Raw genomic sequence first — 12236 nt, forward strand, 5'->3', positions numbered from 1 at the left:
CCAAGCCCCATCCAACCTGGCCTTGGACACTTCCAGGGATGGGGCAGCCACAGCTTCTCTGGGCCAGATATTTCATTCTGTCTGGGCCAGCAGGTAAAAATTCAGCCTCAATGCTGTACATGCAACATGAGGCACAGGCTGGTGAGACTCTTTCAGGGGCAGACACATGAGCAACAAAGGGGTTTCCATCATTTTCTTTCTCATTATGCTCTTACAGGCGTATTTTGCATTTACAAGTTACATATTTAGGGCCACCCACAATGGAGCAGAACATCAGCAGGTGCTTCTGGAAATGCTGAATAAAGAAATGATTTTAAATTATATGGTAAATTTTGTACTTGGCAATTTTTTAGTGCGTTTCTCTACGTGCCAACATCATTCATGCACGGTTAAGTGTCAGACAGTTTGCCAAAGGCTCGTCCTCTCCTCCTGCACACAGAAGGCTGAGCCTAAACTGTGCCAGAAGTGCAGAGCAGCAGAGTAACAGCAAAGAGGTACCACGATGCTGTACAGGGGTAGATGATCCTTCCTGCACTGGGACTGCACTGCCTGGTTATGCAAACGTGAACACTGAAGGAAATGCCAGCAGCCTCTTCAGCAGACTCTGGGAAGCACAGGAAGGAGCTCCCAGTTTTCCTGGCCACCACTACCACCAAGTGGTTTGTGTGTGAAGCTGCTGGGCACACGGTGCTTGTGCTCTCACTGAGCTGTTATTAAAGGGGTGTCGGCATTAAAAATTCTTATTTTCTGAAGCTGTAACTGACATCTTTATTCATTGCTCACGCTGATATTATCAATTTGCCCAGAATCAATACTATGCAATTTTGGTGGTTTTAGCTTTGTCTTTTTTACCAGCTCCATTTTTATTTCTATCTCAGGAATTAATTTTTTCTTTAAATACATGACTTAAGGTAAATTATTTAATGTGTCAAGATATGCTAGGCAAACCATTGATATTACTATTCATAATCAAGTAAAAAGATATAACTTTCTAATTTATTTACAGATAAAATTTACATTTCTCCAAGAAACTTAAGACCACCAGAAATTTTTGTGTTTTTTTTTTTTAATAGTTTCAAACATCTTTTTTGTTAAGTTGCTTGCTCACTACAGCATCTGCAACTCAAGGCACAGGGGCACTAATTGCAAAATTACTACAAATAAAGAAAAAATTGCTTAGGGAAAATATGAAGTGTGAACCAAAAATAACCAGCAAGGAGCACACTAATCACAAACACTTATTTTTAATAACCTGGTTTTTATATAGGTTGAGTTGCTGGCTTGTTTAACAGCTTTGCATTGACACTCTGTATACTCTACCAGAAGGTTCCAAGCTTGGCCAGAAGTCTGGAGTAGCTGCTGAATGGCTTCTTTGTTATTAAAAAGTCATGCTAAATACTCAACACCCTGTAGCCTGTCTCGGCAGATAAGGGTTTTTTTGGTTGTTGTTGTTGTTTGTTCTTGTTGGGGCTTCTTCAGTAAACTCAGCTGACCCTGAGGCATTTCCTGAAAATCTTTTATTCTAGAAGGCAGAGGTAAAAATGCTAAAAAATAGACCTTATTAAGGACTCAAACCCTCGGGTTTGACTCAGCAGCAGTCCCAGACTGTACTGAGCAAAATGAAACACACCTTTGAAAGTCTATTTTGCTTTTGTGGCAGACACTACGGAAGAACTGTTAATCAAAATTTGGTCCTGGAGATGAAATCCTGAGTCACACAATGCGACAGCACTACCCAGATAGGTTTCCTGGTCTCTTTTTGCCCTCCTCCCTCCAAACATTCAGTGTAGCTCCCTATCACAATTTGAACACGCAGACACAAAACCAAACAAAAAAACCCCAACAAAACAAAACCTAAAAAAAAAAAAAAACAAAACCCCCAAACAAAACCCCCACAAGACCCTCGTAATAAACCCACCCAAACCCAACACCCCCCTCCAAAAGCCAGTGCTCCCAATTTTAAGAACCAACGTCTCTCCATCGAGGTTCCTCCAAACCAGGCTCAGACACATGGGCAGCAAGAATCTGAGCAGAATTCAAATTCCCTGATGCTGCAAAAGTGGCTGTGTGACTTAGCCAAGAGGTTAAGGACAGCACAGCTGCAGCCACAGACAGCAGGATATAAACCCATATATTGAAGTATGATTTTTTTTTTTCCCTCTGCTACAAAAGAAACATAATCCACTCTCCCCATCCCTGCTCTGCCTCAAGTATTAGCTTCAAATTACTCACCCCTCCAAATGCACCACCACCATCTGCTCCTGGCATTGATTCCACTGAGCTGGTGCTGGCTATCTGAGGGAAACAACGACACAGAACAGTTTCAACACGGACATTCTTCCTAAAATATATTAAACATCAAAAAGAAAACAAAACAAAGAAAAATGGGTAAAAGAATTTAGAAGAAGAGAAAACAAAACCAAAAGTTTGCTTTCAGCCCCTCATCTCTTCTCTTCTGAATACATTTTGATTCATAGAATCTTATCACAGAAACACAGGATGGTTTGGGTTGGAAGGGACCTTAAAGACCATCTTGTCCCAACCCCCCACCACGGGCAGGGACACCTTCCACTAGACTGGGTGCACATGTTGCACATATGCTCAGCCACCCACAAATATGGGGTTGGCTCTGACGTGGATGACTTTACAGATGGCACCCAACTGCCTTTGAGTGCAACCTGTGCCTGCCCCCCACGTGCTGCAGAAAGCCAATGCCATGGTTTGAAGGACACCAGCAGAGCCTGCCAGCCAAAGCAGCAAGGGCTCTGTGCAGGCACTGCATTCTGACAGGAACAAAATGTACTCCACTCAAACACTACTCAGTTAACTTTTTCTTCATTGCAATACATCTCAATTTCTTAATAAATGCAAAATGGCACCTCTACATATATATTCACATAGAATTCATAGACAATATTCATGTATCTATATGTATTCAATAGATACAGATGGCAAATAACAAGCTCGTTTACATTTAGCACCAAAATCACAGGCTACATCCTAAAAAGAAAGGAAAATCATCTCCTCTGCCATTAATTTACAGGGAGTCTGCTGGTTTCCAGGGGGTTCTCAAACTATGAGACCCTTTATGATAAACTCTCCTGTTACTCCCACAGATCGTTCTTCCTTTGTCAGTCAGACAACATCTCTTATTTCGAGGTTATCCAAAAGGCCAGTGCATTCTGGCACTCTGGCTTCATTCCACTTGAAAGCAAAAAGGTTTAACCTCTGTTATTAGAAACAACATGACCTGTACCGTGAGTAAGCAGCCAAACTGAAGAGCTATTAATCTTGATACCTCACTGTACCTACTTCTATTCTAATACAATCAATGGCTCTTTAGAACAAAGAAAGGAGCAAATGCATCCCCTGGGGCCAGGCTTATGCCACCCCAGAGCACTTCCTCAGGGAATGAGACTGCATTAAAGGGAAGCATCACTCCTCAGCTCTAGCCAGCTATTTCTGCCTCCACATAACCCAGCAACCCTAAGGTCTTCACATCACCTGTTCCTCAGTCCTGTGGAAAGGGGTTCTTTTCACTGGGATCCTAAATCAATTCAGGGATTTATTCTGCCTAGTAAAAGGACGTCTTTGTGCTGTGACAGGGGACTTGGGAAAGGGAAAATGTGGAGAAAAGCAAAAAAAAAAAGGGATCTGAAGAAGAGATTGAAAAAACCCCCAGCGAGTTTAGGGAAGAGTAAACTTCTCCAGTTGCCTGTTCAGATCCTCGTGTCCATTTAATGCTTACTTGGAATAAAGGGCTAAAAATCAAATACCCTGTACTCTTACCTGGAAAATATTTCAAAAGGGCTTCTCCTTGTTATGTTACCATTGCCATTCACAGTGTGTAAGATCTGGTATGAACACAGTTATTGAGATTTTTGTCAAAACTACCCAGAACTATGGGGACAGACAGAAACTACGAAGGGAAATAATGATGGTTCAGCATCCAGAAATCATAGTTTAACTAACAGAAGCATTCTCAGTCTTAAATCTCTGGGATGCCACTTCCACAGAGCTCAGCTCTCTACAGCACTTTTCCTTGCCAGCCTCCAATACTGCACAAACTGGCTCCTTCCCCACACCATGAGCCTCTAACTCTTCTTAGATCAAGCAGTGGTAGAAGAGGTCCTTCTTCTTGGGAACATTTTTAGATGGCTTTAAAAACACCCTTCACATAGCCTGGAAATGCTGCAGGTGAAAATGGAGAACTAAGCTACAAAGGAATCACAAAGCTTTCTCAGAAGACTTTTCTTTAAAAGACTGCTGCTACCCTTATCCTGCCTGGGACTGATTGGACACTGAACACTCCCCTCCTGAGAGTTCATTAATTGCTGAAGGCATAATTTCAGGTCAAATTTCAGATCTCTTCACCTCCCAAAAACCACAAGTCTTCTGTAGGCAGATTTCAGGGTGAAATCACCCCATAATGCTGGGATGAGCTTATGTGAGCCAGCAGGGACACAGAAGCATGGTCAGAGTTGCATGCAAAGGCAGGCACTGATCATGAACTGCAACCTGTCATAAGCACTGTAACACAGTAAATGTATGGCCAAGGATGGAAGAAAAGCAATTTGACTCTTTTTCTACAGGCTTATTAGAACCAGAGGCCAATTTCTAGTAGTTGTTACAGATCCAGCCTGGAATCCATGAGTGCATATCTATTTCTTGACTCATGAGAGCAAAAAAGATGATTATTGTCATTTTTTCCTCTAAAGTAGCTGCTCAATATTCCATAGATGATGAGATATGCATGGTGGATGCTGCCTACCACAGTGTATTGCAACTAAGAATGCTCTCAGCATTTGTCCAGTTTTCCTTACAGAAATACTTTCAGCTCCTTTTAACTGACAGCAATTTCTGCCACATTTAGCCGTGACATCAGTTTTCAAAGCTGATTATCTAGAGAAGCTAATCTCCTAAAAATGCAGGTTAGCATTCCAGCATTAAGGAAATTATGGTGCAGACTGCATTAATATCATACCCAGGGATAAACCAGACTCCTGCTCTGCTTGACTTCTATGAAGAGCAGAGCACAAACATGTGGCTACACCACAAACAAAGAAGCAAAATCAAACAGAATTTACAAAGCAAGATAATTATTATGAAGTTGAACAGATGCTGTGTCTTAATTACACAAAAAAGTGTGTTTATTAGTTCGCTTATTAGCAAAAGGTTTTTCTCCATCAGAGCATCCTGGCTCTGAAGGCAGCCATGAGTTAAGTGAAAAAGACAGGCAAGGATTGATTATTTTCTATTTTTTTTCTGAATATTTTTAGCTGCTGAATAGCTCAAGAGCAGTAAACCATGCCAGATTCTGAAAATGGCTCATTGCTGACTGCTATCAGCAATGGGATTCTAGACCCTGGGGAGGTTTGGGAAGATCTCCACTGTCAGTCTGATAATACAGGAAAGAAAAGGCATATCCAACATCTCTCCTGAGGCTCCTGGGAAATCAGTCAGATAAAAATCCAGATTATTGAGTCACTGAGTCAGTCCTGGGAAAGGAGAGACATCAAAAATTGTTAGGTACCAAAACAGAAAAAGCCCGAACAGTTTAGGAGGGCAGGGGAGGGGGAAGAGAAAAAGCTCCCAAAGTTCAATCTCTGCAGATGGACCTTTTCTTCCTCTGCTCCAAGATCTACTGTGTCTGAAATCATCAAGTCCCAGGCAGCACTGCATGAAATTCCTAATTATTTAAGATCCTTTTAAAATGCATCAATTTTAAGTCTTTTTAAGCCCTGCAGGGCTGAGTAACTGTAGATGTGTAGGTTTTAACTACTAGTAAAACTGCTCTGGCAAAGGAGAATGAAGCACTGGTACTTACTGAGGAATCAGGAAGATGCTCCTCCTCTTGTGAAAAAGAGCTGTTGAAAGCTCTGAAGGTCTCACTGTTCTGTTTGTGCTTTTCAATTGTGGCTTGAATGACCTGAGACAAAAATTCCAGCAAAGATGAGAAGCATCATAAAAAAAAAAAACTTTCACAGGAAGATGGGTAGGATTATGATTTGATGAAAAACCCTTAGACTTGTATATATGAAAGGGAAACTTAAAAATCTTGAGTGGTGGTGTTAACTCACTACTGTTTAGGTTAAAAACTAGAACTGCCATCAGATAGGGTCTCTACAGGTCAAACTGCAAGAATACACAAGGCCTGATGCCTCAGTCTCCTCTCTCACTGAGCTTGAGGACTGCAGGAAAGGGGAGCCCATTTGGAGCCCCCAGACACTTTGTGGAGCCAGTGGGTCAGCACTGGACCCTGACTGGCCTCCACATCTCTCCAGGAGCATCTCCACCAGATTGGCCCACCCAGCTTCCTTGCACAGCCACATTCATCCAGAACCCCAGAAAGTGAATTTTAAATGCTGCCAGCATGGTGATTGCTTCCCCTTATCATTAGTGTTTTGTACTAACCTGAATCCATTCCCTCTTCTCCTCTTCTGTCCTGTTAAAACAAAGAAAAACAGAGGAAACATGCTCATTTTACTTCCAATATTTTCAGTAAATTCAATTCACAGCTTTATATCCATCAAGATTTTAGCTTTACTATCCACTATTTTATAAACATTATTAAAAATATTTGACTGTAGTTATTAGAAAATGTCAAAAATATTTTAATTGCTGATACAGTGGAACTTACAAGCACTACTACAAACACTGAAAGCATTCAATAAAGGCAATCAACACAGCACTGTAACACACCTTGGCTTAGGACCAACCTCTTGCATGTCTAAGTTACACATCTCTGCTGCTCCCCTCATGGTTTAAAGCTTTGTCACACTTGCACAGCCCCTAGATCATCAATTTCTCCATATATATTCACAAAACTCCCAAGACTGAACGGGTACTATACCTGGCTTGTAGTTCCAGTGACCTCTTTTTTCCTGTTATGGAAAACGTATGAGTCACATTTTGCTTGGCAATTTCTTGGACCTGTAAAAAGAACAAGTCAGCTTCCTACTCATCCACCTTGTCTTTCCATCATTTTTAATGACTTACAAATATTCTTTGAAATGCTCAGTCAAAAGGATCATTCTGAATATGGTACAGAGGGAGAAAAACTAAGGGATTGTTTTCAGTTACTTGTCTTGCTACAAAACTTGTGGATCAGTATCATCAAGCAGTCCCCTAGAGCAGCAGGGGAGAAGGTGGCTCCTGGGTCAGCCAGGGGACCAGGGAAGGCTTTCAATCAAAGCATGTACACAGTGACCATGATTCTACTTCCCTCCGAATGGTTACCTTATAACAATTCAAAAAACAAACCCAAAAAGAGATACAATCACAGAATCATTAAGGTTGGAAAACACCTCTAAGATCACCAAGTCCAAGGGTCAACCCAGCATCACCATGTTCACCACTGAACCATGTTCTCAAGTGCCACATCCATACGGTTTTTTGAACACTTCCAGGGATGGTGGTTCCACCACTGACCAAGGCAGCCTGTGCCAGGGCTGGACAGCCCTTTCAGTGAAGAAATTTTCCCTAAAATACAATCTAAACCTTCCCTTGTGCAACTTGAGGCCGTTTCCTCTCATCCCATCACCTGGGAGAAGAGACCAACCCTCACCTGGCTACACCCACCTTCCATGGAGTTGTAGAGAGCGAGAAGGTCCCCCCTGAGCCTCCTTTACTCCAGCCTGAATCCCCCCAGCTCCCTCATCAGACTTGTGCTCCAGACCCTTCCCCAGTTTCATTTTCCTTCTCTGGACACACTCTGCCACCTTAAGGTCTTTCTTGTAGCGGAAAAGCTGGATTGATCGGAAGTGATCCAAAGCTGGATTTTAGAATTTTATTATGTTTTTATATGCATACAGTGTTACGTTTTTGGATTCAGCAGGGATCTGAGGCTATCAAGTGGAGAAGCATTAAAACAGGGAAAAAGAAGAGATGCAAACCTGCAGTCCTGCAATGTCCATCTTCTCTCGGACACTGAACTTCTGGCCGATCAGCCTCAGTTTTGGCACACAGTACAGCACCATGCTGTTAAACTGCAACAAGACAAGAGTTTAACTTAGGGGATTCAATGCTGGACACACCCTGCATTGTGACAGTTTAGCTCTCTGGTGTGTTTTATTCTAAGGTGCAGTTCTTAAGAAGAGGTTTAAGGTGAAAGCTGGGCTCAGGGATCATTACTGAAAGCAATGCAGACAGAAACATGTCAGTCAGTCACTTCTCTCTTCTGCCCCTCCCTCTGCATTTGACTGCCTTGAGAGCACAAGAGCTCTTCCCTCAGTGCCAGCAAGAGCTGGCCACCACCTGCAGCAACGTGGTGTGGATGGAAACAGCCTCCTCTGGCACTCCACAAAAACTCAGCCTCTGGGGAGGGAGATGGGAAAGGCACCTTTGGACCTGATAAGGCATCAGTAAAATCACAGCATGGAAGAAGGAAGGAAATCCTCGAGCAAAAGCTTCAAGGGAAAACTGCTGCTCAGAAGGAGTAGCTGGGCTCAGCTGGTGAAGGCTTTTTGTATTTGAGCTTAGAAAGATGGGAATGTACCATAGAATCATAGAGTGGTTTGGGTTACAAGGGACCTTAAAGTTCATCTCATACCAACCCCCTGCCATGGGCAGGGACACCTTCCCAGGTTGCTCCAAGGCCCATCCAACCTGAGCACAACTCTGAAAAGAAAAGAGCAACTAAAGCACTCACCAGGAATAAATACCTATCCTGTGCTGTGCCATTCTTTGCTGAAAGTTTCTGAATATGTCCTTCTTTAATGAGCTCATTGGCTGGGTTAACAATATCCTCTTCACCACCCAGGCGCTCATAGACTTCCAAAAGCTTGTGCATCTTTTCCTGCAAGTACAGAAATCCGGCAATTTAAATTTAAAAATTTATTCCACTCGGTCAATTGCCCATTGTGTCATTTCTGTGGTAAGTGGAAATAAGTTGGAAAGAAAATAAGTGTTTTGCTTCTGCTATAGCTTTGCATTTTCTTGAATACCTGTTGCATACTCTTCAGTTCTCCTCCCCACTCTGGATTAGTCACCCAGGATTGTACCATTTTAATGATATTTTGAGATGAATCTATTTGATATTTTTAGTCATTACTATTCAACAATAAATATGTATCACAGAATCATAAAGGTTGGAATAGATCTCCAAGATCTTCAAGTCCAAACCCTTTGGAACCATTATGTTCGGAAGCAATGACACTGGGTCCAGTAAAATCAATGGCCAAGTTGGAGACCAATACATTACCAAATAATTTCCAAGTTTTAATTTATTAACCCAGCTTCCACTCTACGTCTCAGACTAAGATTCCTGCCACAGTGTGTTCATTTCTCAGCTTCTGAGAAGTGTCACCTCTTGTGTCTGCTGCTGACACAACTGGAGGGAGGTCTCCATCAGGAAGCACAGTCACATTCTGCAGCTCTAAGCTAAGCCTAAAACCTCAGCTGTCTGAGCAATGCTGCAGTCCTACACAGGAGCCTCCATGGCCAAAAGTACCTCTGAAATAGGCCAGGTCAAAATTCTTAAAATATAGTTTTCATGCACTACAGGAATCCCTATATCTCGGTCAAAAATATTTATGAAGGGATTACTACTTCCTGTCCAGCAAAACAGTGTTCCTACTTTACATTAAGTCATCCAAATATTAAAGTCCCTCTATACAGTAATCAAATGGATAAAGGTAACACCTTCATCCACTTTATTAAGCAGTACAGAAGCTGTAACAAGTCAAAATAAGAAAGGTGTGTAACCCGTGCTCCCGAATTACAGCCTTTGGAAAGGTTTAGCTTCCAACCTCAAGCTGGACAGATGTGGTCCAAATGGCACTGTCAGCAAATGGTCAGGAAGTGAAGACCAAGACTGATGGTCATGGTCTGTATCCATACCCAAATATATGCCCAAACACACCTCTAAATCATACCTCTACCTACCCATAGATTAAGCTGGAATTTCAGGTCTTCACACACTTTATTTATCTCCACTTGGCTCAAGAATTTTCACCATAAATATGTATCACGCCAATTCCTGTCCTAATCAGTTCTTCTGACCAATGATTAAAGAAATGAACAGTGAAATAAAAAAGCCACCAAAAAAAGAAACACAAACTCAAACCATTAAAATAAACACACTGCAAACAAAATGGAAGGTGGGGGACGTGGACTAATAACAAGTATGCAAATCACCTAAGCATCAAAAGGCAGATTGTTTTTCCACCAAATGGGAAGATGAGCAAGAGATCCTGCTAATTTACAAAGAAACAAACAAGCAACCATCTCAAACTGGTTTTTTTTAAAGGGGAAACTAGAACACTAAGACTAGATCCAAAACCTGAGGAACATCTGCACTTCTAGGATAAATCAGCTTTGGAAGCATGATTTATTTCTTCTACTGCACCACAACAGGAGGAAGAAGCCAACACTCAGTTCAAACCTCCACTAACTTTTGGAGATTTTGCTACAGCATTCTCTTTCCTTTTGGTTTGGCTTGGACCTCATGCAGCAAAATTATTACTGCAGCCTTTTCCAATAGGTTTTTGTGTACTAACAGAAAAAGCATCCAACACAGAAAGCCACGAGCCCGTAGCTTCCTATTCCTGTTGTCTGCAGAGATACTGCACACAGCCCCCAGGAAAAGAGATTTTAGAGGCCTCAAACCAGAAAAATTTCCACCAAAATATATCCTTATCAAGAGAACACACCAGACTCAAACAGAAACAGATGGTTTCCTCACTGTGTTTTCAGACATACTGAAAATACACAGACACCAGCTGGTTACTGCCCCAGAGCAGCCACAGGAAACGTGATCTTGTGGTGTCCCCACTGGCTGGGGAGGAAGTAAGAGTCTGAGAGGGAAGGGGACATAAACCTTGCACCCACAAATGGCCAGTGGGTATTAAGCTGGACACACAGCATTTCAGATCTATTAAATACAAAAGGTCCTGAGACACCTGGGTGCACCAAAGGGATAACATCTGCAACTATAAAGTCCATTTACTTTTATGGTAATGCACTAGAGCTCTTCTATAGGTAAAACATTTGCTAATGTTCAAAATATCTGTGGTCTGACTGCCCAGCTTCTGAAGTGCAGCTTTCCAAAGCTACTGATATGTGCTAAATGCACACTCAGTGCATTTAAGATGAGCCAAAACCAAATCAAAGCAACCTTCAGTCTGCTGAAGGCCTATAGGACTACAAAACCAGCATGAAAACCTGCAAAGACACCTTACAAATGGACCTAATTGGAATGCTTTCAATGCTTTTCAGGGAAAAGCAAATAATGAGTTTTGTGAAGACCTCCCTTTTCAACCCATTGGGTCCTTAAAAACAAGTAAAATGAAATTTAAGCCCAACAACACACAGTAACTGCATTTACAATAAAGAGAACTCAGAGAGCCAACGGATGTTTAAAGCCTGACTGACAGTATTTGAAATACCTCCCCAGTTTACTGTACTGAGCCTGTTGCAATGAGAAACTATCAGTTCAGCCAAGATCCCAATTCATTCTGGAATTGCTACTCACCATCTTCCGGATGGCTGCATTGGAATGGTTCGCTGCCGTCGATATCAGCTCCAGCGACTCTGCAAGAAAGGCACCAACAGTTATGCATTCTCCACATTACATCTGTTAATAGCACCTTGTGGGTTTTTTTCACCTCCCTGATTATTATTTTTTTGTCCAAATTGCTGTTATAGACACAATCACTTCTGCACATTCAGCTGATCCGTGTGCGTTTAATGTTTCACCTTTCTTTCCTAAAAGTCCAGATGAGCCAAAGAGTACAGTGACAAAAAACTCCATCTTCTAGGAATCACCTACTAAAAGTTAAGTCTCACTTAGGTCTTTACAAGCATGTTTTTAAGATTGTTTTTCTAGAACAGGGTTTGCCTACTTACAGTAATGTGGACCCTGTTTTGGCTGAGATCAAAAATTCCTCAAAACAAAGAGAAGTCCATTTCTCCTGTTTCTCTGTGTGAACAGAGTCTAACTGATTTTCCTGGCAAGAAATATACATTTAAATACAATACACATTTAAAACCATTCTTACTTTCTTCCTCTGGCTATTGCAAGGATGTCCATCCGTCTTTGTCCCTGGCCATACAACGGATTAAACAAAAATGCCAGATGTTCTACCAGGACAAACTTCAATAGATGGTCTCTGCCTATTTGCTCCTTTTGTTCCTAGAGCTGGCACCCCAATCCTTTTCTTCTCTACTCCAAAAGCATTCAAAACCCCTTTGTTTGGCAATGATTTGATTAATTAAAATCTCCATTTCTCCTACAG

At 41.8% G+C, this 12236-nt stretch overlaps 1 protein-coding gene across 8 annotated transcripts in view; it reads right to left on the reverse strand.

The window, feature by feature from the left end:
* Window positions 1-12236, reverse strand: part of FGD3 (FYVE, RhoGEF and PH domain containing 3) — a 106831-nt gene that overhangs the window by 15774 nt on the left and 78821 nt on the right. For all 8 annotated transcript variants that reach the window (XR_003537238.1, XM_027702726.1, XM_027702725.1 and 5 more), the window contains exons 9-15: window positions 11474-11532; window positions 8651-8797; window positions 7896-7988; window positions 6854-6933; window positions 6415-6445; window positions 5828-5929; window positions 2233-2295 (exon numbers count right to left, since the gene is read on the reverse strand). Coding sequence is in view for 7 of the 8 variants with exons in the window: in XM_027702726.1 (XP_027558527.1) it covers window positions 2233-2295; window positions 5828-5929; window positions 6415-6445; window positions 6854-6933; window positions 7896-7988; window positions 8651-8797; window positions 11474-11532 (575 nt within the window). In the remaining variant the exon portion in view is untranslated. The remainder of the gene's footprint in view (window positions 1-2232; window positions 2296-5827; window positions 5930-6414; window positions 6446-6853; window positions 6934-7895; window positions 7989-8650; window positions 8798-11473; window positions 11533-12236) is intronic.

Source organism: Neopelma chrysocephalum, unplaced genomic scaffold (genome assembly GCF_003984885.1).
Source record: "Neopelma chrysocephalum unplaced genomic scaffold, ASM398488v2 Primary Assembly neopelma1_194, whole genome shotgun sequence".
Classification (NCBI taxonomy): domain Eukaryota; kingdom Metazoa; phylum Chordata; class Aves; order Passeriformes; family Pipridae; genus Neopelma; species Neopelma chrysocephalum.